Genomic DNA, 25,065 nt, shown 5'->3' with positions numbered 1-25,065 from the left:
CATTTGGTGTGCTTTTGAGAAGACAAATCCGTCTGGGTGAATGGGACCAATTGGAAGAGGAAAATCTAGAGGCTGGTCTCTACCACTTAAACAGCAAGCATTTAGTAAATATATTCTTTTATATGCCTGGCCACTTTCCATTCTTTATTAGCTTATTGGATCTCAGAGGAACACTGTGAATTGGGTACTGTAATTATCCCCAAAACTCTTCAGGTTAGGAAATCCGTGTGCAGTGAGGTTCAAGATGACTTGCCCAAGATCTAGCTAGTAAGTTGGAGTCCAAACTGTCTGATTCCAGAGCCCAGACTTTTAACCATCGTATTCCATTGTCATCCACTGTCAGGGAGGAGGCTCTTCTGATAGGGGAAAGGAGATAGAGGCCATGGAGATAAAGAACAGGGATAAAACAAGAGGGGCAGGCCTGGGGACAGCAGGAGGAGCTCAGATTCCAGAGTAGCAAGTTTGGCTGATTGGGGGGCCACAGCAGGTATTGGAGAGTAGGAGTGTTGGAACCAGGAAAAATTACTCTGGAAGTAGGGTGTGTGCATTTGGTCTCACCTGTATGAAGGACAAGCTCAGAGGTCAAATGGTCATGAAGGGAGAAGGGAAAGGAGATTGGACCTGAGGGAGCAGGCTGAGGGAGTCCCCTACCCTGGCTTCTCTGACATTCCCTTTTGTTCCCTCTGTAGCCATCGTCAGCCAGTGGCAGCAGGAGTCCAAAGAGAAGGTGGTATCCCTCCTGCTGTCCCACCTGCCCCTGCTTCAGCCAGGCAACACGGAGGCCAAGTCGGAGTACATGAGACTGCTGCAGAAAGTGCTGGCCTACTCGATCGAGAGCAATGCCTTCATCGAGGAGAGCCGCCAGCTGCTCTCTTACGCCCTCATCCACCCGGCCACCACACTGGAGGACCGCAATGCACTGGCCCTCTGGCTGAGCCACCTGGAAGAGCGGCTGGCCAGCGGCTTCCGCACCCGGCCTGAGCCTACCTACCACTCACGCCAAGGCTCAGATGAATGGGGGGGCCCTGCAGAGCTGGGCCCTGGGGAGGCAGGGCCAGGCTGGCAGGACAAACCACCCCGGGAAAATGGACACGTGCCCTTCCACCCATCCAGCTCAGTGCCGCCAGCCATCAACAGTATTGGGAGCAATGCAAACACAGGTGAGGGAGTGGGGGTCCCAGGAGGCCATACCTACTTGAAAAAGGTCAAACTGGGCTCTCTCTCTTTACTTGCTCTTTGGTCCTGGGCAAGTCTCATAACTTATCTGGGCCTCAGCTTTATGAGGCAGTGCAGAGGTTGTGAACTGACATTCCAGAAGCCATATCTGACCTACAGACTTGTTTTGTTGAGCCCAAACACATTGAAACTTTGGTTTTGTCTTATGCTTTAAAATAAATTTGGTGACATAAGAAGTTGAGAATTTTCCCCTAAAACCCCAGATTTCAGCTTCTCTTAAGAAGGAAAAAAAAAAAAAAAAAATCTGAAAACTCAAAGCTTGTATTCCTATAGCAGCAGTAAGATGGGGTTGAAGGATTAAATATTGTCCACCCACTTCAGACCCTGCACATGTACCCCAGTTGGCCTCTGGCCCCACCACCTCCCTTTGGGCATGTCTGACACCTGCTTGGCCTCTGAAAGTATTGAGTTAATGGCCAAAATCTAAGGTCCATTCCAGCTTAGACATGGTGGATTTGTGGATGTGGTTTCAGCTAATAGCATTGTTTCTGAGAAATCTGTGTCTGTAAGCCTGTTTATATATAAGATGTAATTCACTCTATATGGTAGTAGTAACGGTAGGTAGTGTTGAGCATTGACTGTGCTGTGAGCACTTTTCTGACATGATCTCGTTTAATCCTGGTCACAACCTTATCATCGGCCTCATTCTATAGATGAGAACACTGAGATTCAAAGAGGAGAAGTCATAACAAGTAGTAGAACTGGCCACGGTTCAGACTTGGGAAGTCTGACACCAGAGCCTGCCTCTGGCCACAATGCTGTTCTCCAACCAAGTGGTCTAGAAAGGGCTATCTTGGTAAGCACCCCAGAGGCTGGGGTGAGCAGTAGGAGCTGGTATTCTAGTGAGTTTTTGAAATACTAGTGGAAATGAACAAGGTAAGGGAAAGCGGGATTTCCAAGACTTGCTGAGATAATATTACCTGACTCCAGGTGAGAGGTTTCCAAGATTTCACCTCAAGATGGCTGGTCCCCTTTGGCTGGCTGGTACTGGCTAAAGCAAGTCAAGAGAGTGGCAGTGAAATGTCATCCATGCCAGTGGGCGGGGTGAACCCTGGGTCTCTGGTACCCAGCTCTGTGGCACCTGGTACACACCCTCTGTCCCCTGAGTATCTTTCTTTCCCCAGTTTAATATGGGTGTCCTGGCCACCTGCCTCCCTCCTAGGTGTTGGTAAGAATCAGGGAAAACAGGGATGGAGGGCATTTCTGGCAACTCTGGCAACCCAGAGGGTGTTAGACCTTGTTTTATAGTCTCAGAGCATCATAGTTTCTGGGTCCAAATGGAGAAAATATACTAATAATGATAATTCTAGCTAAGATTATTGAGCATTCGGTCTTTTCCAAAAGCTGTTTTGAGAACTTTATACATACAGATTCTTTGGCTGAGTCACAGAAGAGTCACTTGCCCCAGGTGGTATAGCCAGCATTGAAATCCATGCAGTGTGGCTCCACAGCTCATACTTGTAACTACTCTGCTACATTGCCTCCACCTAAAAGTGACCCTCCCATAGATGCTCAGACCTCCTCAATGGGAGGGGTTACCATGCAGGGTGCCCATACATTTGTTCCTCCCCCCAATAGGAATAGCAGCTATCAAAGGACTAAGCAAGAACATTGTCAGAAAGGGGGTGTGAACCAGAAGAGAGAAAGGAATTGGGCATTCCAGGTAGAGGACATAGCATGAAAGGAAGGCACGGGGTGGCAAATTGGAGTATGCAGACATGTCTGGCTGGGATGGAGAGGTGCAGGGATTTAAATGAGTAATTGCAGTAGCCAACATCCATGTTTACTATGTGCCTGCCCCTGTGCCAAGGACATTACTTGGAAACAGAGGGAGAGGGGGCAAATAAAGTGACTTGCCCAGGATCATAAAGTTAATAGGTGGTGGAGCCAGAATTTCAGTGCAGATCTGTCTTGACTCCCAGATCTCGGTATATTAGGGCCACATTCTGGGGGTCCTTAAAGGATAGGGTGAAGCTTTTCAATTTCAAGCAGTTGCAGGAAACAGGAAACCGTTAAAATATTTTTGAGTGGGGAGCAGCAAGGACTGGCCTGTAAGGGCAGGCAGGGTGGGTTTGGGGTGCTGCCAAGGACAGACCAGGGTTTCTCGGAGAGTGTGAGGCCCTGGATCTCCGGCCGGCATTCCTGTTTTTATAGCCCTCATGCTGTGGCCAGCCTCCACCCCAGTGCCTGGCCAAGCAGCACTCCTCAGGAACTGCACGATCATTCCAATCAAGATAATTTCCTGCCCTCTCAGCCTTGCCTGCCTTCTTCTTGGCTGAGAGGGAAGGAGGAGGAAGCCATAGGCACCAAGACAGGCCACAGAAAAAAAAGAAAAACCTATACCAAGTCCCCTAGGGCCTAGAAGGTGCCATTTTCTGGAAGGCCAGAGCCTTGGAAGGAGCCCTGAGCAGAGGACCCCAGAGGTCACAGCAGAGGTGGAGGCTAGCCTTAGGGGGCTATCAGTGCACTGCCCTTTCCCTCAGGTGATTTCCTGGCTAGGAACATAGATATTGTCATAGATGAGGGAAGGTGCTTTGGAGCCTGTACCAGGCTGGTTGTCCTTCCTGGACTGAGTTTCAGTGGAGGACTGGCAGGAATTCCAGCCTTTCCATCAGAAACAAGGCTAGAGTTCTTAGGTCTGTGCCTCCCAAACTTGCTCTGGGAACTGGGGCAAAGGGCTTCTTCTGTTCCCTGAGCCTTGATGTTCTCACCTACCCAGGGTGAGGTTTTTTGGCTTCGTTTCCTTGTGTTTTTTTTTTTTTTTTTTTTTTTTTTTTTGACTTTGGGTACTTTTGGATTCCCTATGCCAAGCTTAGAGGCACCCTCAGGTCCATAGGTGCCCTCTTTTTGGCTTTTATGAAACTGAGGGCTCTTGTGTATCATAACCCTGCACCTGGTCATGGCAATACAGAAATGCATGGGTGGGGTTGCTGTTCTACATGAGCCCAGAGTCCAGTGCAAGAGGCAGGCTAGTGATGGAGGCAGTAAATGCTAGGCTTGAGGCAGTAATACAGGGCCCCAGGGAATGCAGAGGAAGGAGTCATAGAAGAGGTAACACTTGAGTGAGGAGCGAAGGCTGAAGTGGCTGTCAGGGAAGGGTGGAAGAACAGTGAGCTAGGCAGAGGGAATAGCTCCATGTGAAGGTCTGGACGCTCGTGGAAACCTGCCCTGTCCTGAGAATGGTTCAAATCAAGTTGAATCCCTTTTCCTACCTCAGGAATGGGATGGATGGAGGGTGTGAAACATCCTGTGGAAGAAGGCCTCGATTCACCCTGAGTCACTGGGCCTCATGGGTGGCTGATTTTAGCTCAGTACCAGAAAAAAACTTTGGCAGGTGGTAAGACCCAATGACAGGGATGTTGAGGAAGCAGTTTATCTCGTTCATTCATTTACTGTACAAATACTAATGAAGCAGCTCCTCTGGGCCAGGCTCCACTGTAATTACTGACGATACAAAGATGCTGTCACAGATCTTGTATCGTAGCAGGGGGGGTATACAGTTAATAAGCAGGTAAACAAATAACTAGGTAAGATCACTTCAGTTTGTCATGGGTGCTGTAAAGAAGATAAGTAAGTATCCTATGATGGAGTAACCAAGATTGGTGGTGGGCAGCTAGTCAGGGAAGGCCTCGGAAGAGATGTCATGCTTGCTTGAGATGAGATTTGAGGAAGCCAACTGCCAAGATCAGGAGGACAAGAAGAAAGCAAGTGCACAAGTCTGAGGTTGGACACCTTGAGTGTTCCAGGAACAAATGGGGGGTGGGGGTGGGGGAGTAAAAGCTAAAAAGGCTTGAACTGACAGGTGAGCTGTGGGAGGTGAGAGGGCAAAGGGTCCAGGTCCTGCCAGGCCTTGTAGGCATGTGGAAGAGTTTGAATTTTATGCTCAGTGTGAAGGGAAGGGATTGACTTGGTCAGATTTGCATTTTTAGAGGGATCAACATGGCTTCTGTGAGGTGAATGGGGCTGTAGGAGGCAAGAAGGAAGGCAAGAAACCAATAAGGAGGCTGTGGCAGTAATTCCAACAAGGGACACCAGTGACTAGGACCAGAGTGCTGGAAGAGGAAGTAGAGAGATTCAGAGATGTGGCGGAGAGCTTGCCGATGGGTTGAGTGTGGGGAGTGAGGGAACGAGCACTATCTGGGAGGTGGTTCCCCTCACACCCCAGGGTCCCTTCCCCTTGTTGGATTCTGGGGCTGAGCGGCCATCCATGGCACCAACCAGGGGGGCACAATCTCCTGTGGTCAGATCTCCAAGCCTGACCTCTTGCCTCTCCCCCTCTGGCCAGGTCTCCCCTGCCAAATTCACCCCAGCCCGCTGAAGCGCTCCATGTCTCTCATCCCCACGAGCCCCCAGGCCCCTGGTGAGTGGCCGAGTCCGGAGGAGCTCGGGGCCCGGGCTGCTTTCACCACGCCCGACCACGCACCCCTCTCACCCCAGAGCAGCGTGGCCTCCTCTGGCAGTGAGCAGACGGAGGAGCAGGGCTCCAGCCGGAACACCTTCCAGGAGGACGGCAGTGGCATGAAAGGTATGACAGGGGAGGGCAGCACTAGGACCCTCTGAAGAGAGGCTTCTGCATGGCTTAGAGGACAGAAGGGAGCTGGAAGCTTCCAGCTTCCACCTTCCTGTCACCCTCTACCCTGCCCTAGGCAGGGACAGGTCTGAGGGGAGGAGAGAGTCCCTGCCCTTAAGGCTCAAGACTGAGCAGAGAGATCCCCACAGGCCCTAGTCTGATGTGGGAGAAATCCGTGCCCTCAGACACCCTAGCCTGACAAGGAAGCCAGGACAGAGTGGTAGCTGATGGAACAGAGCTTCTAGGAAGACTTTTAGGGACATCGATGAGGCCATCCTAGTACATATCCAGTCGAACAGCTCAGGAGGGTCCGATGTCCGGCTGTCAGGGAAGGCCACCTACAAGGGTGTGGCTGGGCAGAAGTGGCTTTTGGACCCTTGGCTTCCGCTTACTCCTCCCAGTTTTCTGCATCTTTAATGTTGCCTCTGGTTTATTCCTGGTTCCTCCCCATGGTCCTCCCTCTGCCCTGGTCACAAGGGCCGGACTCCTGACCTCTTGCTCTCCTTTTCCACAGATGTACCCTCATGGCTCAAGAGCCTCCGCTTGCACAAGTACGCAGCCCTCTTCTCACAGATGAGCTACGAGGAGATGATGACACTGACTGAGCAGCACCTGGAGTCTCAGGTGAAGCCAAGGGGACCCTCAGGGAAGGTGTTGGGGGTGACACCATTTTGACAGTACTCTTGAAGCCCAAGCCTCTTGCATCTCCTCAGGCCTTGTTGGGGCACCCCAAAGTATCTATCCCCTTCTGCCCCTACCACAGAATGTCACCAAAGGTGCCCGCCACAAGATAGCCCTCAGCATCCAGAAGCTGCGTGAGAGGCAGAGCGTCCTCAAGTCCCTGGAGAAGGTGAGGACCTGGTATCCCCATCTTCAAGGCCAGCCGGCTGCCCACTGGCTCTGGGTAGCCTCCCCTTGGGGCCTTCACAGCCCTCAGGTCTGATGTCCAGTGGCCCCAGCCCTAGGGAGGGAGGCCAGGAGCAAGTCAGATCACCGGGGTCACTTGCTTGTGGCTGAGAGGCTCCCCTTTTTGTCCTGGTCTTTGTCTCCAGACTTTGTTAACTCAGTCCCTTCTGTGCCCTCTCTTTTCCATTTCTTAGTGGTATTTCTGGTGTCTGATGTCTGAATGTCTCCCTGTGTGCATGATCTCTCTTTCCGTTTGGTTCTCATCCACTCGCTCCCCTTCCGTATCTGCCTCAATTTGCATTCCTTGTCCCCTTTTCCTGCTACTTGACTTCTGCTTCCCACCCCCACCCCCAGTGTCTTGATCTGAATCTCTGGGTCTGAATCTGGTCCCATTCTTGGCGGGACCCTGAGACCCCAGCATCAGACCTCCTTGAGCCCCATGGAACGTCACCTCGAGGGGGGAAGAAGGATATGCATATACAGATGTGTACGTATGTGTGAGCGTGTAGTGCCCTTACTTCCTTTCTGTAAGTGCTAGGACCCAGGGTTCCACCAGCCCTCTCCGATCTCTGTCTGACCTCGCTTGTATAGTCATTCTACGTAGCTGTGGGGGTCAGCATGTGACCCTGTCTGTGTCCTCCCTACTCAGGATGTGCTGGAAGGAGGGAATCTGCGAAACGCTCTGCAGGAGCTGCAGCAGATAATTATCACCCCCATCAAGGCCTACAGTGTCCTCCAAGCCACCGTGGCTGCTGCCGCTGCCGCCACCCCTACTGCCAAGGATGGGAGCCGGGGGGAGCCACCACTGCCAGGTGCTGAGCCTCCCCTGGCTCACCCCGGCACAGACAAGGGCACTGAGACCAAGGACCCTCCAGCTGCAGAGAGCTACCCCCCTCCACCAGCTCCAGCTCCCACTGATGGCAGTGAGCCAGCCCCGGCTCCCGTCGCCGACGGAGACATCCCCAGCCAGTTTACACGGGTGATGGGCAAAGGTGAGACCCCCCCCCAAGGCCCCTCAAGAAGTTCGGGGACAGGGAGCCAAGTGAACCAGTCGTCAGGGATCCAATCCAAGTTAAATAGTGGGAACAGCTTTTTTAGAGTACCCTGGGAACTAGATCACTTCAGAGAGTAGCTGAGACTGAAAGTAGCAAGTGTGTCCAGAGCAGAACGTCTGCCCTCAGGTGTGTCCAGGTTGATGGTACGAGACAACTTTTACTTACCTTCAGAGTGTCTCCAGCCCGAGCAGGAGACCAGACAGTGTGTCGGCGGAAGTGGTGTACAGTCGGTGCGAGGCAAACCCACGGCTTCTTTCACAAGGAACTAAAGTCCACAGACGGATATGTTGAAACTCATAACGGGCTCAGCCTTTCCTAAGGCAGCATGGCATAGCAGATTTTACACATGGGTCCATATCATTTTAGCTGTGTGACCTGGGGCAAATGATTCAACTTCTCTGTACCACTCTGGTGGGCTTTTATATCCTAACGATAGCCAGGTGCTGTGCTTGGCACATAGCTAGAGCTCATCCAGCCTGAGTTTCCTCTTCCTCCGATGCTGGCCGGCAGGGACCGGGGGAGCTAGACTATGGCAGGGGGCGTGCTGGGGCCGACCTTCCTCTCCCCTGTCCCACAGTGTGCACCCAGCTGCTGGTGTCCCGACCAGACGAGGAGAACATCACCAGTTACCTCCAGCTCATTGAAAAGTGCCTGACTCATGAGGTGAGGCCTTCTCTAGAGTCCCAAGAAGGGAAAGGCTGTCCTGTCCCTCTCAGGATCCACATCCCTCATGTGGTCCTCAGGGCCTTGCCCGGCTGGCACCCACCCTCGTCTCTCACCAGTGTTGGCTTCAGTGGGTACCCTGTGCTCTCCTTCTCAGAGCCTTAATACCTATTCCTTTTTTGGGAGCCAGTTTCCCCTCCCTGCTGCTGGTCCCTCGGCTCTCATTTCCAGCGTATACACCTCAGGAACGCCTTCACTGGGCCTTTGCGGCAGATCAGTCTTCTGCTCCTGGGCTTCTCCCTCACAGGGCTCGTCACAGTTTAGATCACGTGTGTATTATCTTCTCAACTAAACTGTGAGCTCTGTGTGCACAGGTCACCCCTGCGTCCCAGCATTGCCTGGCACCGAGCAGGCAGTCAGTAAATGAGTGGGTGAGTGGAAGGCAGATCTGAAAGCGTACCCTCCCTGCCTCGCCCTCCCAATCCTAGGCGTTCACGGAGACGCAGAAGAAACGGCTGCTGTCCTGGAAACAGCAAGTGCTGAAGCTCCTGCGGACCTTCCCGCGCAAAGCCGCACTAGAGATGCAGAGCTACCGGCAGCAGAAAGGGTGAGTGGGGAGTGGGGGCTGGGGCGCAGGGACCTTCCTTCCCTGGGCCCTCGTTGGTGGATGGAGAGCGCGGAGAGGGTCACTGGCGTGGCGGGCCGGGAATTGGTTGTCCTCATTCAGTCCGCTGAGTGGCCTTATACGAGTCACTCAGTGAAGACTCTCCCAGAAGAAAATCAGGGTGTGTTCTGACCACCAGAACAGGGTGCCGAGCTGGCAAAAAGCAGCACCCGTCCCTTTGCCTGTCCCTTGTTCTCACCTGCGTGCAGGGGCTCTGAGGTCCCTTCTCACCCCAAATAGTAAATATCGCATTTGAGAGTTGAAGTTAGGAGAAGTGCTGTAAGTGGATGTGAGGAGACCTTTGTTTGCTCCTGTCTCCATCCTGGGGGTACCTTGGGGCAGGAGAAGAGAGCGTGTGTGATGCAAGGGCTTGGACGGGGAGCCCTTGCTCGGAGCAGGTCTGTGTTCTGTCCTTCCCATGGGGATTGTAGGGGGAGGTGAGGAAGGGACGGACAGAGGGGCCCCATCCCCATCCACCTAAACTGACACCCTGCCTTCTCTCTCACAGCTGGGCGTTCGGCTCCAACTCGCTTCCCATAGCTGGCTCTGTGGGGATGGGGGTAGCCCGGCGGACCCAGCGGCAGTTCCCCATGCCTCCCCGGGCCCTCCCGCCCGGCAGGATGGGCCTTCTGAGCCCTTCGGGCATTGGGGGCATCTCCCCGCGACATGCCCTCACTAGCCCCAGTCTTGGGGGCCAGGGCCGACAGGTGAGCCCGTTGGAAGCAGAGGACGTGGCACTTCTGGGTTTGGGGTGGTGGTGCCTGGGCTGTGTGTGTCCATATCTCTGCATCTGGGCCCGGCGTGGAAGGGAGAGGCTCCTTTGCCAGCTCCATGGCGCCTGGGCCTGGGACTCTTCCCTCTCAGCTCACCACTTTCTCTTTTCCCGTGCCCCGTGCAGAACCTGTGGTTTGCCAACCCCGGAGGCAGCAACAGCATGCCCAGCCAGAGCCGCAGCTCTGTGCAGCGCACCCACTCCCTCCCGGTCCATTCGTCGCCCCAGGCCATTCTCATGTTCCCTCCAGGTAAACTGCCCCTACCCATGGGGCTCTGCCTCAGCGACACCCTAGGTGGCCTTTCTCTCAGTCCGATTCGCACTATCCTTTCTCATCTGCTCACCTCTCCTTGTACCTCCTGCCACTCTGCACCCATCTTCCCACATCGTGGGTTTTCTTGTACCCTCCTCCATCCCACTTCAATTTTCTTTCTCAGATCCTGTCTGCTTTCTCTCAGTTTTTCTCTCCCCCTACTCCCAGCCCTGCATCTCCTCACTTCTCCCTCCCTGTGTTGCAATCTTAAGGTCCTTCTTGGTCTCTATCACCATCTCTTTAGAAGTTCATTAAATACTCAGTCTGGAAGGGGTGGAGGGGATGAGACAGAGCGTCAAGGCCTCTATGGAGAGGAGTCCTCCCTGTCAGTGCACTGGGAACCAGTGGGAATTCTTTCAGGCAAGAACCAGGCAAGAGTCAGTTCTTGGATCAGGTCTACACTAAAGGATGATGTAAGAGAGCGGTTTTCCCTCTGTTCACAGGCCAGCCTAGAGGTGAGAGAGCAGAATGAGGTGAAGTGGGCAAAAGGGAGGTTAGAGGAACGCTAGCCTTGCCTTGCTCGTCAAGTGGGGGTGACCCCGCCCTGGGCCGTGCTGGGCCTGCTGCCGGCCATCGAGGCCGCAGAGGCAGATGCGGCTGGTCTGGAAAGGGCTGCCTCTGGAGAGATCTTACGTTTGCGGCTGAGGGTGGCTCCTGGCTGGCTCATCAGTAGAGCATGCAACACTTGACGTTGTGGTTGTGAGTTCGACCCTCCACATTGGAGGTAGAGTTTGCTCAAAAAAAAAAAATTTGTTTTTTAATGCTTTATTTATTTTTGAGACAGAGAGAGAGAGAGCATGAGCAGGGGAGGGGCAGAGAGAGAGGGAGACACAGAATCCGAAGCAGGCTCCAGGCTCTGAGCTCTCGGCACAGAGCCTGATTAGGGGCTCAAACTCACAAACTTTGAGTTTGTGAGATCATGACCTGAGCCGAAGTCGGACACTTAACCAACTGAGTCACCCAGGCGCCCCCCCCCCAATTTTTTTTAATTAGATTTGCAGGTGACCCTAAGCTCCTTGTGTCATAAACTGCCAAATCGGTGGAGATTTTTAATTTAGGAGATTACATGAAGTGCCATCTGTCATAGGCAGAGGCCCTGCCATTGTGTTCATCTTAGCCTAGGACTTGGCACGTGGTGGGCCTCTGTAACTGGTGCTAAATGGCTGGATGGATGAAGTGCACGAGCAAAAAATTGAAACCGTTCTTTTTACGGGCGTGCTCTGTGCTGCGCTGTGTGTCCAGCAGCTCTCCTACGCTGGCAAATCAGAGCCTCCCGGCTGCACACATGAGGGCGCTGGTGTTATTCTCATCAGATCAGTCGTGAATCTGACACTCAGGTGACTTGCCCAAGGTCAAAACATTTTTTTGTTAAGGAGAGACAATTAGGTGTCTTGACATGGTCTGAGCTCAGGGTTCATTGGGAATGTGACGACAGGTGAGGCTGGAGCCGGGAGCAGGTCCTCTGAACTCAGGCAGAAAGCTCAGGCTTCCTCCCTGTAGCAGTGAGGAGCCAAGGGAAGGGTTTTAAGCACTGCGGGGTGGGGTCAGGGCGGCTCAGGGAGGTGGGTTGTTTCACCCGAACAGGAGACCCTTTTGAGAGGTGGTTTGAGGACAAGCCCCATGGCTGCTGTCCTGATTTGCCCCGCCTGCTGGGCCTGCCCAGATGACATCCAGCCCAGAGAAGCAAGTCCAAGTGGGGATGGGAAGGGTTCTAATGAAGCTTCTGCACCAAATACAGAGTCCAGGAGCCCGGGGCTGCCCAGTGCCTGGGGCAGATGCCCAGACTGTGCCTAAGGCAACATGTAGCGTGTGGCCTCCAGGAAGCTCCCTCAGCTTCACATCACTTCCTCGGTCGGCTGATCAGGCTTTGTCTGCATTGCTAAGCCTCTGCCTGCGCCATGACACACCCAGGCCCGTCTGTGTCCTTCATCTCTGCCCGGTCATACTTTCCGTCTGGTGTGTGCCATGTCTCACGCAGTTTTTCGGTCTCTTGCCACTCTCTCCCTCCCTCCTTTCCCTCTTATCCCTGTCAGCCTCTCCCCCATGCCAGCCCATCCAGTCCTTTGTCTCCTGGGTTCTGCTTCCCACCTCAGTTCAGTCCTCACGCCTCCCTTCTCTCTCGCCCTCAGACTGCCCGGTCCCTGGGCCTGACCTGGAGATCAATCCCACTCTGGAGTCTCTATGTCTGAGCATGACAGAACACGCCTTGGGTGGTGAGCATTTCCTCTTTCCCTGACCCAGCTCCCACCTACCCAGCAGCGTCTCCACCTCTGAACTGAGCAACTCAGAGCAACCTGAGGGGTCCCTAGGGGAGGCCAGCCTCCAGGGAGGGCCTGACTGGGATGACAGGCTACCCGAGCGCCTTTTCTTGGGCCTCCCGCCAGTTCCTGATCTTCCTCCCTTCCTCCCTTTCTTATCACAGATGGGACAGACAAAACCTCCACCATCTGACGGGACCCACAGCCCAGCGCACCCATAGGCTCCCTGGGCGGCGGGCGGGGGCCAACCCCCAACGGGCTTCTCCGCGACAGCGAGAGGGTGGGCTGGCTCAGCTATACATTCTAGTATTTTTCTACTCTCTCACCCTTTTAACTTTTGTTTAACATTGGCACACGCCTTGCTCACTCCCAGGCCCGTCAAGGGGTCTCTGCTGAGGCTCAGGGAGGTAGGGGGCAGCCAGGATAAAGGGGCAGGGACTGGCCAGCCCGACTGCCCCTGCTTCCCTCCCTCGTTCCCCCACCCGGCCCCGTCCCACCCCTGCCTCCTCCAGACTGCCGGCCCCCTGCCCCTCCCAGGGGAGCAGCTCCCCCCTATCTTGTGGGGCCTGCTCAGAACCATCTGACATTTGTGGAGAGAGAAGTGGGGTACATAACCTGCTCTCCTGGATGTTATTTGGGAGGGGCTGAGGTGAAGGTGGTGGATGAGTGGAGGAGCCTCTTTTCCTCTCCTCTCCACCTTCTTCCCCATTCTCGTCATTCGCAAGGACAGGAGCCACCCTCCTTTCCCTCACTTCCTTTTGCCCTGTTTATCAGAGGTTCTCTACAATTAATTTCTTAGGCCTATTTAAGATGCATATTTATATAGTTCTTAACGGTTTTTCTCTCTGATCATTCCCTCTCATTTTTAGAATCCCCAGGCCTCTGAGCCAAGAAAGTGGCAGGGGGAGCCTGAATTTTACAAGGGGAGAGGGCAGAGCCCCCTCCTCCAGACCCCCTAGCCCTTCCCCACTTCCCCCCAGCCCGGGCTCCCCAGATGCAGTGGTTGAAGGCCGGGAGCCAGGGCAGCGAGTGAGGTCAGGAAGTCTGTTGCCTTAACATCCCCTTCCCGCAACCAACACACCCTTGTCCACTCCCGGGTCTGGTTGCTAAAGACTTGGGGGTAAGGAATAAGGGAAAGGGGATTGTTTGGTTTTTGGTTTCTTTCCCCACCCCGCTTTTTCTTTCATCCTTCCCCTACCCCCCATTCTGTCATGACCTCACTTAAGTGGAACACTATATCATAACCCAGAGATTTGTCCCAGCCGTGGAATCATACAAACCCTCTGGTCTCTGTTCCTGCTGAGGGGTTGTGCTGGGGCCCAGGTGGAGGGAGGGGATTTGGGGGTTCAGGCTGTGGGGAAGCCAGGGTCCCCTATTCCAACCCCCTCTTCCTACTCAACCCACCCCACCCCCCTCACTGGGACATTCTCAAGCTTTTCACACCGAAAAGGAAAAAAAAAATGTTATTTTTAGATACATTTTATGAATAACTTTTGTTATGAATATGGCTGGTAACCATTGTGTATGTTATTAAAGATACAAAATGTTGGGAAAAAACAAAAAACCAAAAAAAAAAAAATTTTAAAACCACCGCCCTCCCTGCACTCTCACCCCATTCCCCAGACCTTCTTGCCTCTGCCCTCCTGGTCTGGCCCTCCCTCAGCTCTGAGCCCAGGGAGGGGGAGGAAGCCAGGGGGGAGGGTGGCCCTGGGGATCTGCTAAGGTCCCCACCTCCTCTCCCAGTGCCGGGCTGGGTGGGGTGTCAGGTTTATTTATGTACCTCTTGCACACTCATCAACCTATGCAAGTCCCCACCCCGGCCCCGCCATGTTTCTGTGCCTTTGCTCATTCCCCTCAAGCTCCCAGGGCTTCTCCAGTCCCCCTCCCAATAGCCCCGGGAAGTGGGATGGACAGGGGCCACCTCGTTTGGAATCAGCAGGGTGTCCCTCTTACAGGACCCTCACCGCCTCCCAGCCAAGTCCTGTCTTCTTTGCTACCCATCAGGGTGCGCAGGCTCTGCCTGGCACTGGGAGGTGGTGAGGGACACCCCCCCACACACCCAGCGGGAGGCAAGAGCTGCCCCCCCCCCCCCACACCTGACAGCAGAGTGTGCAGGACGCAGGCGGCCCCACTCTGACGGGCAGGACCCTGACCCTCTTCTGCTCCAGCCCCTCCCCAGGCCCCTACGCCCCCCCCCCCAACCCCACCACCATGATTTCACCCTCCCTCCTATCCCCAGCCCCACTGGCAGAATCAGCTTTGAGTAACTGTACAGTTTTTCTCGCTGTTGGAGAAGACTTACTTGTTGGAGTTTCACTTGTTTAATGGTCTGGGCTTATTTTGGAAAAAAAAAAAAAAAAAAAACAAGAAACAAAAACAAAACAAAAAAAAAGGATTCTGACCTTTGTTATGCTACATTTCATGGAAAACCTAGTGGCCTTGACCTGAGGCCTTGGAGCTCCTGGGGTGGGGGGGAAGGAGAGGTGTAAGCCCAATGAGACCGTAGGGCTGGATGGGGGAGTAAAGGGAAAGACATTGGCTTTATTAACAGCAAGGCTTGCAGAGGAGGGAAATGAACAAAGCAAAGGGCTCGCAAATAGACCACCCGAAGAAAAGTGCCTTCCTGCGCATAATAATCGCATTGTAATCGTGTCTGCACCAACCCTGAAGGACCTGGGACTCAGTCACTGTCACTATCGGCTTCACTGGAATCAGAAGCTGCTGCTTCACTGCCATCCTCCTGGGCTGAGTGCTCGCTGCCACTGGGGAAGGGACTGGCGCTGCGGCTCCGGCTCCGCTGGCCACCCCCATCACTGCCGCTGTCCGAATCATTATCACTGCCACAGGCCTGGCCTCTGTCCTCATCATCAGAATCCGCATCGTCTTCTGAATCCGCATCGCTGCCAAAGATCTCCTCTTTGTCCCGAGCGGCCCGGGCCTCATCCTCACTGCTCTCGTCCTCGCCGCTACCACTCTTGTCACTTGCCTCGTCCCTGTCACCCTCTTCCCGTTCGCTCTCACTGCCTGAGCGCTCATCCTCGCTGCCTTCCTTCTCACTGCTGCTGCCCTTCTCTCTCTCCTCATCTGTAAAGGAGCAGAGAGAGGTGAGACCCAGTTCCCAGTTTCCCACCCTTCCCAGGGCTCCTGGGGTTCGGCCTGTCCAGCCTTACCTGAGCCCCCAGCTTCTTTCTCTTCTGTCTCCATCTCTTCTTCCTCTTCCTCCTCAGGTTCATGGTTCTCCAGCTGGGCCTTCCGTGCTTCCTGGAAGCAGCATGGTTGAGGGGAAGGAGGGTGTTCTGTCAGGCCTCTGCGTCTCTCCCTACCCACCACCACTCTCTACGGGTGCCCTGGGCCAGTGATGTTTGTTACCTGGGCTTCTAATTCCTTCTCGTTCATGTCCCGGTGCTTGACCACAAGCAGGGCATTGGTACCCGACTGAACCCCAGCCTTTGCCCGGCGTTTACTCAGGCGGACCCTGCAGCGGGCACAGTGGTGGAGAGGTGTGTGTAGAAAATGCATCTGAAGACCCCACTCTGGTATCTAGTCTGACTTGGTTCTTCCTTCCTTACCGCTTACTCCAGAACAGACCAGAATAAATGCGAGTTCGATAAGGGGACTAAACTTAGGGGTTGGATACAGGGGAAAGGAAGGATAATAGTTCCACAATCTCCTGTACTTCTAAAACGTCTACGCGCGCACGCACACACACATACACGTATAGGAGTATCCATAAGAGATTTTTAAGGTGAATTCGTTACCAACACTTAAAGCACAGAATCTAGATTGGTGGCTTCTGGAAAATGTTAATCTATGGCCCCACTGGGACTTCCCCTCCCCCAACCCCCATAGCATAGTAACAACAGGTTGGAGCCCTTTGCCGGGCTAGGTCATGGTGCCTCTTGGAGGTTGCCAAGAGCTCCAGGTCACCCAGAGCCCACCCAGCCCACTGTGCCACCTTTTACATAGGATCAGAATTTGTGACCTCTGCTTTCAACAAACCCAGGATCACACTTCCTTTCCCAACCCTCAAATTATACCAAGGGCTCTAGCACAGGAATAAACTTAGCTCTCAGGGGAGTTGGGCAGGAGGTCACATTTTTAATTTGGGAATCTAGGATTTCACTTAAACTATTTACGCTCATTTTACATATTACTCTGTATTTTGCCTACGTTTACTTTCACGTGCAGTCTCTTACTGACATCAGAAGAAACTTGGCTATCTACCCTAGAAAAAAGCTCAATCTTGACATTTCTTTCTGGGCTCTCATGTGAAAACCAGGCCCGGGTCACATGCTTGAGCAGGCTTCTGCTGCTCTTACTGAAAATGCACACAACCAGTCCTTACGTACAAATGACCTCCAAGGTAGTTCCCACATACCCCAGGACCTTGATTCAAAAGCACAGGCCCAGGCTAATCCGAGGGAGGAGTGTGCCAAGTACCTGGTCTCCAACTCGTTGTAGTAGACCCCATCACCCTCCCGGAAGATGAAGAAGTAGTTTTCTTCGTAGCCCTTGCTAGCTTTGTTCTTCACGTTCCAGTTGTACTCCCGAGCAATCTTGTAGTCATACCTGGTGAGGGGAACAAGGTCAGCTCCATTTCTTCCTTATGAAGGAGAAAAGAAGACCCAATTCTCAGTCCCCAAAACCCCACACCCCACGCACACATCATCTGGCGCATAGTCCATCTCCTCCTCCTGGTCCCGCTTTCGCTTCTTCAGTGTCTCTTCCACAGGCAGGAAATAGGCCACAAACTGGTTCCCTTCCTCATCCATCATGCCTCTGGTTGGGAGAAGAGCAGTGAAGAGTGAGGACAAAGGGGCAATGAGAAGCAGGTCAAGGTGGGCAGTGGGGCCACTTACTTACCTGATCATGGCCTGAGACATCATCTCCAACGCAGCTGCACCACTTGTGTCCTTGGGGGCTGGGTCTGAGTCAAAAATTACCTGAGCGCATGGGTTGATCCACATCTGGGGGACGGAGAGCACTGGGATTAGACTGGGACGAGCAGAGATGGCAGGCTACCTCTCTCTGCCTCCTGCCCTGGATCTGACCTTAAAATCTGGGAAGACAGGCATGACCTCCACCGGTGTCACTCGGGGCTTGCTGTAATGCTGGGAGATCTGGTGGGGTCAAAAACAGGGTGAGGAGGAGGATGCGGAGCTCTGGAGCTGCACCTCGGTCTGCCTCCCACCCCCATCCCATCCCGGTCCCTCAGTTAACTGATTTCTGGGCGTCCTCAAAAGTCTTCTCAATGGCTGTGATCTGGCTATCTCTGTCTTTGTATATTTCTTCTTCAGTGAACTGTTGCTTCACAGAAACCCCAATCCTAGGAGTAAAGAGAGGCTTTTAGGAGTCACTGAACACACCTGAAATCACTTTTCCCTTCCTACCCACCACAACTTACTTGACCTCAGGCTTCTCATTGGAGATGCCATAACGATTGAACTCAGTGGAGATGTACTCTGTCTTCCGCATCCATGGCACCACCTTCGCATGCTGCTGGGATCTGGGGTGGAGTATTAGGCACCAAGGACCCATCACTCTCCTCCCATCATAGATCCCCCGTATCTCCAGTCCCCCCTCCACACACACACTCACCTCTTGGAGCTTGTGGGAGCTTGAATCTCCTCTTCCAAAAGCTTCTCATCAGCTGGATCTAGGAGTACTAGAGGAGAACAAGGGGCCAGGAAGACTATGAGGGAGGTCCTAGCCTTTGCTGGCCTAGTGCAAGCCCTCCCTGCCTTCTCACACACCATTTGGGTCAATGCGGTAGGTGTCAGGGTTGATAAGGTCAATGGTGACCCCCAAGTCTGGCTCAGTCAAGAGGTCGTGTTTGTGCTGTTTTTCCAAGGAAGTTGCTTTGTACTGGACGAACCTGGGTGGGGAAACATACCCATTATGGTTTCCTGATTCCAGCTTTACCCTTCATATCCCTGTTTCCCAGAGCCCAAGCTCCTCCAGGGAAGAACTCAAAACGCAGTGTCTCCCCCCCCCCCCCCCCCCCCGCCATGTCAGAGTGAGAAGGCTGGCTCTTCAATGGGTAAAGACTTAGACACCGATGGTTTCATTCATTAAATATTTATAGAGCACCTACTACCATATGCCAGATAGTGTCCTAGGCTCTGAAAAAAGCGGCCAACAAGAGAAGCAATTCTCTCTCTCAAGGAACTCCTGTTCAAAGTGGGTTGTTTCACCATCCTCCATGTCAGTCTCACCTGTTCTGGTCAAAGGGGTAGGTGATGAACTTGGGGTCGAAGGGGATGTCAGGGAGGCTATTGCAGTACTTGACTCGGCAGACCACTCCAGACCTGGGAATACAGTAGCTTAAAACCTAGCCCCTGCTGCCCCACCTCTGCTCCCAGCCCCCACGGGCCCATCCCTCTGAGAAAACACAATGGGGCTCACCTCTCAGGCAGAGTCCGGTGAGAATTGGGCCTGGTAGGTAAGAGAGAAAGACATTGACAGAAAGATGAACAGGATTTACAGAAGGGAGGGTGGGGGGGGCTCCAAGCTTTTAAAAGAGGGGAGAAGGGGGTGACAAATGCTAATCCCTTTTGGGAGGGGTGCTCCAAGTACTTTAATGGAGGGAGTCTAGTATTTTAACTCCTTTTAAAAACAAGTGTCTGCAGATGCTTCCATAAATGAAGCCAACTGCTCAATCCCTTTTGGAAGGGATGTCTTCAGGTGCTTTAATACAACTACGTACTCAATTGATTTTGGAAAAGGGGGTCTCCAAACGCTTGACTGGAATCTTAAAAGCACAATCCCTTCTACTTAGCCTCCCAAGAGTCTAATCCCTGAACTCCATGGCAGGGAGAAGGGAGCAGCACCCCACCCCTGAAGGAACCTACCCCCCTATGTCAAAAGTGAGCGCTCGGTGACGTCACGGCGTTCGCGGGAGGGGCATGACATCACGGACAGACCTAGGGGGCTGTTGACGTTGTAGGAGGATACCCGAGCCCGACCCCCCGCCTCGCCGAAACCTGAATAGACCCAGAAGAAAGCGGTGCAGCCAGGTGGCGTGGCGCCTACCTGTGGCCATCCTCCCGCTGGGCCTGGGTCTGGATGGTGGGCGCCATGGCGACAAGGCGAAGGAAGCCCGGACGGGGTCCTTGCTGAGCCGCGGGGAGAGGCGGAAGGGTGTACCGACGTCGGCGGACGCCTAATCCGAGGGAAGGCTCGGGTTGGCGCCGCTCTCTGAGGAAGCAGGGTCGGAATGATGTGGGCTGCTGAGAAGAGCTCCTGTAGAGACTCAGGTAAACGCGCAGGCAGCGCCAAAGACGGACTCGCAGCTCCGTCTCCACCAACTGCCGCCAAGACGCTGAGGACCCGACAAGTAGCCTCAAACTGCGAGGCCTTCTGGGAAATAGAGTCCGTATTAGACCCACACCCGGATTGGTAAATAGCTGGGTAAAGGGCGGAGCGAAGGAGGAAAAACCTCTTGTGATTGGTGAATCGGTATCTCCGTATGACGTTTTATTTGAGCGTCAAGTGCGGGTAGTCATTATTTCCCCCCATTGGCTGACTTGCTTGGGAGGAGGAGCTAACGAGCAAACAAGACCTGGAAACGCAGAAGCTAGAAAGAAACCGGGAGAGACACGCCTGTGGCGTATTTCCGGCGCGCTAAGCGAGGAAGATGGCTGCGTCCCAGCAGCAGGCTGCTGCGGCTTCGTCCGCTGCAGGTGTGTCGGGTCCGGGTTCGTCTGGTGGCCCGGGTTCCCAGCAGCAGCCGCAACCACCAGCACAGCTAGTGGGGCCTGCCCAGAGCGGGCTTTTGCAGCAACAGCAACAGGACTTCGATCCAGTGCAGCGTTATAAGATGCTCATCCCGCAGTTGAAGGAGAGCCTGCAGGTGATTGGCTAGGAACGGCGAGAAGATTGCGGGGTTTGGTTCTCTGACTCCAAGGGGGACAGGGGAGGGCAGAGGGACTCTGTAGTGTGGGAGAGAGCAAAGGAGCGTTAGGCAGGGAACGGGAATATGAGTTGGCCCTTTTGATGAGGCCAAAGCGAAGCTCTGCTGATTTACAGTGTGAGCGGGATAAGCGCGAATGTTAGGCCTGGGAATGGCCGGAACTCGAATGGGAGGGAGTTTGAAGGGGCAAAAAGGCTCTGGTTGTTAAAGCCTGAGGAAGAGACCAGCCTGTACAGAGATTCTGCCCGTGATTGGTGGGTGAGGGAGGATCTAAGATCAGTCGGGGAGATTACTGGCGAGAACCCTGGATGAGAGCGGGCTTCTGGGAAAATACAGATGCTACTCTGGATTGACAGGAGGAGACGTGCCAAGTGAAGAGAAGGCTTGAAATTGAATAGATCTTAAGGAAGACTGTAGATCTACCAAAAGCATCCCCCTCTGTTTCTCCATTTCGTGCATTTTTATTTTTTTATAAACTAGACCTTGATGAAAGTCGCAGCCCAGAACTTGATTCAGAACACTAACATTGACAACGGACAGTGAGTACAGTCCCCTTTTCCTAGTTTTAGAAACTCATACCCGGATTCCCATCCACCTCCCCCCACCTTCCTTCTATTTTCAAGCCCCACTCCTTAGCGTCTGGCCTTGCTCTTTTTGCTTCTTCTAAAACAGTCCCTTAGGCCCTGCCTTGGGGCTTCTGGGCCTAAACTTGGTTTCCTGATGGATACTTGGTTGGGTAGACACTGACATCCCAGAGATTGGAAATCCATTCTCCAGTCACCTTCTTCTCCTGGACTACAGAAAGAGCAGTGACGGACCTATACAGCGCTTTGACAAGTGTCTGGAGGAGTTCTACGCACTCTGTGACCAGCTGGAGCTCTGCCTGGTAAGGGGCCTTCTAGACACTGGGGCACCACAATCCTGCCTCAGTCCCCAGGTCGTCAGGAACCCTCATTCAGCCAGTCAACACACACACACACTGAACACCTCCTGTGGGCCAGATGTGTGCATGAGCTGATGCTGGGGACACAGTGTTGTCCTGATCCTTGCCTTCACAAAGCTTCCAGTTCACTGGGGTGACATATGTCCTCAAACAATGACAGCTCAGGGTGGTCAGGTCTGTGATAGGAAAAGCCCAGCCCACACAAGTCAGGGCTATGATGGGGGAGGCACATAGCCTGATATGATAGGGGAGGTGTCAGGATTAAAATGAGAGAAAAAACAAAAAAGTAAAGTGATGGAAGCTCAGGGGAGTGTAGAAGGCCAGAGAAGGATCCTGACTCTGCCTAAGGTAGGGTAAGGAGAGGGGGCTCAGAGAGGGCTACTGGTGGAAAGCTATCTGAGCTGAGGCTGAGACATAAATGGAAGAGGCATAGGAGTTTTGGGGAGAGTGGGTGGCTAAGAGCAAAGCCTCTGGAATCAGATAGACCACCAACTGCCACCTGTGAGCCTTGGGTTTCTCCTTTGAGAAATTAACTTTGGGGAAAGACAGCAAGATCACATATGTAAAAAGCTGAACGTGGTACTAAGCACGTGGCAAATGTTTCCTGTAGTGTCGTCGTCATCATTTTGAACTAGGTTTTGAAAGAAAAACCAGAATTTGAGAAGCCTGGTGGTGGTAGAAAGGTGTTCCAGCCAGAAGGAACAGGCTGTTGCTTTAACTCTCCTTTAGGAATGTCATGAAACTTAGTTTTGCTACTGAGGTGTAGGAGGCATTAGGGCTTGTTGGGTTTTGAATATAGCCCTGTGGGCGCTGGGGAGCCATGGAGGGTTTTAAGCAGAGAAGACCGTGGACCTGCTTGCTGGCTTCTTTAGGAATATGCCTCTGGCTGCCCAACGAAGGATGGGTTCGAGGAGCCAAGAGTGGAGGCTGGGAGCCCCAGGAGGCAACCATGGCAGGACTCAAGGGGGCTAGGCCACACCAAGACAGGCTCCTGAGACAGGGACCCAGGAAGAGGAACATTTTGGTGGGGAGGGTATGAGAGCTCTGGAATTCCAGGGGAGGCCGGGGACACAGATGTGGTGTCAGCGCAGAGGTGGGAACTGAGTGGTGCCTGAGGGTGGGAGAGGAGACGGGACCTGGGAATTACCCCCATTTAAGGCTTGTGTAGACTAAGAAGTGTCTATCTAGAGAGAGCAGCCAGAGAAGAAGGAGGAAACCCAGGAGCAGGTGTCATCGGAGAAGTCACTGCCAGTGCCAAAGGCTGCAGTTAGGACAGTCACAGTAATAGCTGGCCGACATTCATCAGTTAGCACTTAAGGTGACGTGCTAGTGCCCGTGGCTCTCACACTGTTCTCGTGTTCTCTGTTCACACGCGTTCTCGTCCTTGCCTGATGAGGTAGTGAAGGAAACAGGCTCCGAGAGGAGCAGGCTGCACACCGGAAGTCACCCAGCAAGTGATTCGCAGGGGGGCCAGGCTCTGACCCCAAGACCCTGGGAGTCCGGAGGCTGAGCAAGCTACCCCAGGCTGGCCCTTGGGGTGGGGTTGGGAGTAGGCGGGGCGAGCAACACTGATGCCGTACCTTGCCTACCTGCCCACAGCGCCTGGCACATGAGTGCCTGTCCCAGAGTTGCGACAGCGCCAAGCACTCTCCAACGCTGGTGCCCACGGCCACCAAACCGGACGCTGTGCAGCCTGACAGCCTGCCCTACCCGCAGTACCTGGCAGTCATCAAAGCCCAGATTGCCTGTGCCAAGGACATTCACACCGCTCTGCTGGACTGTGCCAACAAGGTCACGGGCAAGACACCTGCACCACCTACAGGCCCTGGGGGCACCCTGTGAGCTGGCAGGGCTGGGAGTGGGGCAGGCCGTAGGGGAAGGGGACCGGAAGGGAATGAAGAGTGACTTCAAAGCCGCCTTGTCTTTGACTTTTCTTCCCGCCGGAGCACTGTGGCCACGGCCAGCAGGGGGCAGCAGAGGCTAGCAGGGAGCTTGCAGGGCGGGGCCTTGCTCGCCCAGGGGCCTGCTGTCCTCCCTAGCCCAGGATGCACTTTGGACTGCTTGTTGATGATCTCTTCCAGGGGCTCTCCCCCAGCCTGGCCTGGGCGAGGATCCCTGACCTCTCCCTCTCCTTCAATCCTTCCTGCTTCTGTCCCAGTTTCGGGGTGGTCTCTCTGATTTTGTTCCCTTTTCTAGCTGTTCTGTATGTTTCTAAGGCATGTGTCTGTTCTCTCTCTCTCTCTATTTTTTCACTTTCTCTCTCTCTTTTGGCCATTTTCTCTCTCTCTTTCTCTCTCTCTCTGCGCTTCTGTGTTCCTGTCTCCCTGTCTCTGACCATCTCTATCCTAGCCCCCTTTTGCTGTCTTCTGCCCCCAATTCCTAACTGGGACTCTGTCTATTATGAAGGAGGCCAGCTTCTGGGAGCCCTAGGTTAACTGGGGCTAGGGGAAGTAGTTTCATTTCCAGGGGCCACAACCAAGTCCAGGGATCCCCAACACTTCCAGTGTCAACCCAGCCCCCAGGGTCCTCAGCCAAGGAAAGGGGAAGTGAAAGGGTTCTAGGCCCTGACCTCAGCATGCCTGGTCTGGGAGCAACTCACTCCCCCACCCGAACCTGGAGCCTGCGTCAGCACCACTCAAACTAGGAGCGTTGTGCAATCCGTGGTGAAGCCTGGTCCAGCTGGATGCCTGGGTCCCTGTATTTTTAGCCCCAAAGGAGAAGTGAAAAGGGCCCAGTAGGGGTGAATCATCAGTCCTGGGGAAGAACCCAGGCGCCTGGGCCCCAGCTCCGGGAAGCAGGCCTTGGGGAGGGGGCTTCAGGGAGGGAGGAGCCCACCAGGCTCTCCACTTCCCCAAGAACGAGAGCTTCGAGAGCTCAGCCATGGCTTTCAGGCCTGGGCAAGCCCAAGCTCAGCTGTTGGGGTGTGAAAGGCTCAAGTGAGTCAGCCGGGTTGTGGGACTGCCCCACCCAACACCTTCTGTGCCCTGGTTCTTGTGTCACTGCCCAGATGTGTCCTAGACCCCACATCTGCAAGGAAACCCTGGGACTGTGAAGACCTGTGATTCACCCAGAGCCCAAGTCCCCACACTAGAGTCCTGGGAAATGGCCAGCCCTGTGTGTGTGTGTGTGTGTGTGTGTGTGTGTGTGTGAACACAGCCTAGAAAGTTCCTTTCTTGAAGTGCCTGGCATGTCGGGCTGACCCTCAGGAAGGGCAGTGGAGGTCTTGGGCACTAGTTGATGATGCTATCTACAGGAATAAATCTAACACAAATGCAAGATTTGCATATGGAGAATTATGTTACTTTACTAAAAGACATTAGTAAGACATTAGAGCTTAGATTGGGTGGTGGGTCATGGGTACTCATTATTATTATAGCCTATAAATAGATGTTATACGTATTATTTGTTAAATAGATGATAAGACTTACTTAAAAAGTCCTTGACAGAGCTCACGAAGGCCTCGCTGAGAAGGTGGTATTGGAGCGGACTTGAAGGAGAGGGAATAGGCATGTGGGCATTTGGAGAGAGAGCAGCACCGGGAGAAGAACGGCAAGTGCAAAGGCCATGAGGCAGGAATGTGCTGATGCGTTTATGGAACAATGTGGAGGCCTTGACCACAGGGCACGGACAGAAGCTGAGGCAGGTCATGAAGGACCTTCATGGAGATTTTTACCAGATTATTAGACCCAAAGGGAGATTATAGAGGCTGGTGCACAACCACAACTCCAGGGAAGGGTGTACGTGAGATGCACAGCCACGTAGAGCAAAACAGA

At 53.7% G+C, this 25,065-nt stretch overlaps 3 protein-coding genes across 5 annotated transcripts in view; 2 read left to right on the top strand and 1 right to left on the bottom strand.

Annotated features, from left to right (window-relative positions):
• The window catches only part of SAMD4B (sterile alpha motif domain containing 4B), a 40,280-nt gene extending 24,312 nt beyond the window's left edge, over positions 1 to 15,968 (top strand). For 2 of the 3 annotated variants that reach the window (XM_045442377.1, XM_045442378.1), the window contains exons 3-13: positions 690 to 1,160; positions 5,522 to 5,761; positions 6,321 to 6,430; positions 6,570 to 6,656; positions 7,362 to 7,704; positions 8,345 to 8,430; positions 8,919 to 9,037; positions 9,603 to 9,801; positions 9,993 to 10,116; positions 12,309 to 12,392; positions 15,665 to 15,968. In XM_045442377.1, coding sequence (XP_045298333.1) covers positions 690 to 1,160; positions 5,522 to 5,761; positions 6,321 to 6,430; positions 6,570 to 6,656; positions 7,362 to 7,704; positions 8,345 to 8,430; positions 8,919 to 9,037; positions 9,603 to 9,801; positions 9,993 to 10,116; positions 12,309 to 12,392; positions 15,665 to 15,717 — 1,916 coding nt within the window. In that variant the 3' untranslated portion in view covers positions 15,718 to 15,968. Of the gene's footprint in view, positions 1 to 689; positions 1,161 to 5,521; positions 5,762 to 6,320; positions 6,431 to 6,569; positions 6,657 to 7,361; positions 7,705 to 8,344; positions 8,431 to 8,918; positions 9,038 to 9,602; positions 9,802 to 9,992; positions 10,117 to 12,308; positions 12,393 to 12,601; positions 14,814 to 15,664 lie in introns of those variants that run through there. The other variant, XM_045442379.1, reaches the window with a different exon arrangement.
• Positions 14,959 to 19,550, bottom strand: PAF1 (PAF1 homolog, Paf1/RNA polymerase II complex component). The gene is made up of 14 exons (XM_045442380.1): positions 19,470 to 19,550; positions 18,843 to 18,872; positions 18,653 to 18,745; positions 18,191 to 18,312; positions 18,036 to 18,102; positions 17,842 to 17,943; positions 17,658 to 17,763; positions 17,489 to 17,557; positions 17,301 to 17,404; positions 17,100 to 17,216; positions 16,878 to 17,006; positions 15,807 to 15,912; positions 15,608 to 15,698; positions 14,959 to 15,521 (listed from the first exon to the last, which is right to left on the bottom strand). Exons 1-14 carry the CDS (start codon positions 19,514 to 19,516, stop codon positions 15,118 to 15,120), a joined length of 1,587 nt encoding a protein of 528 aa, XP_045298336.1. The 5' UTR covers positions 19,517 to 19,550; the 3' UTR covers positions 14,959 to 15,117.
• Positions 19,551 to 19,790: 240 nt separating this feature from the next.
• Positions 19,791 to 24,568, top strand: MED29 (mediator complex subunit 29). The gene is made up of 4 exons (XM_045442381.1): positions 19,791 to 20,289; positions 20,830 to 20,888; positions 21,151 to 21,235; positions 22,892 to 24,568. Exons 1-4 carry the CDS (start codon positions 20,074 to 20,076, stop codon positions 23,132 to 23,134), a joined length of 603 nt encoding a protein of 200 aa, XP_045298337.1. The 5' UTR covers positions 19,791 to 20,073; the 3' UTR covers positions 23,135 to 24,568.
• The last annotated feature ends 497 nt before the right edge of the window (positions 24,569 to 25,065 follow it).

The sequence above is a fragment of the Leopardus geoffroyi genome, chromosome E2, assembly GCF_018350155.1.
Source record: "Leopardus geoffroyi isolate Oge1 chromosome E2, O.geoffroyi_Oge1_pat1.0, whole genome shotgun sequence".
Taxonomy (NCBI): domain Eukaryota; kingdom Metazoa; phylum Chordata; class Mammalia; order Carnivora; family Felidae; genus Leopardus; species Leopardus geoffroyi.
Note: the sequence above shows the minus strand (reverse complement) of the source record. Positions and strands in the feature narration are given on the sequence as shown.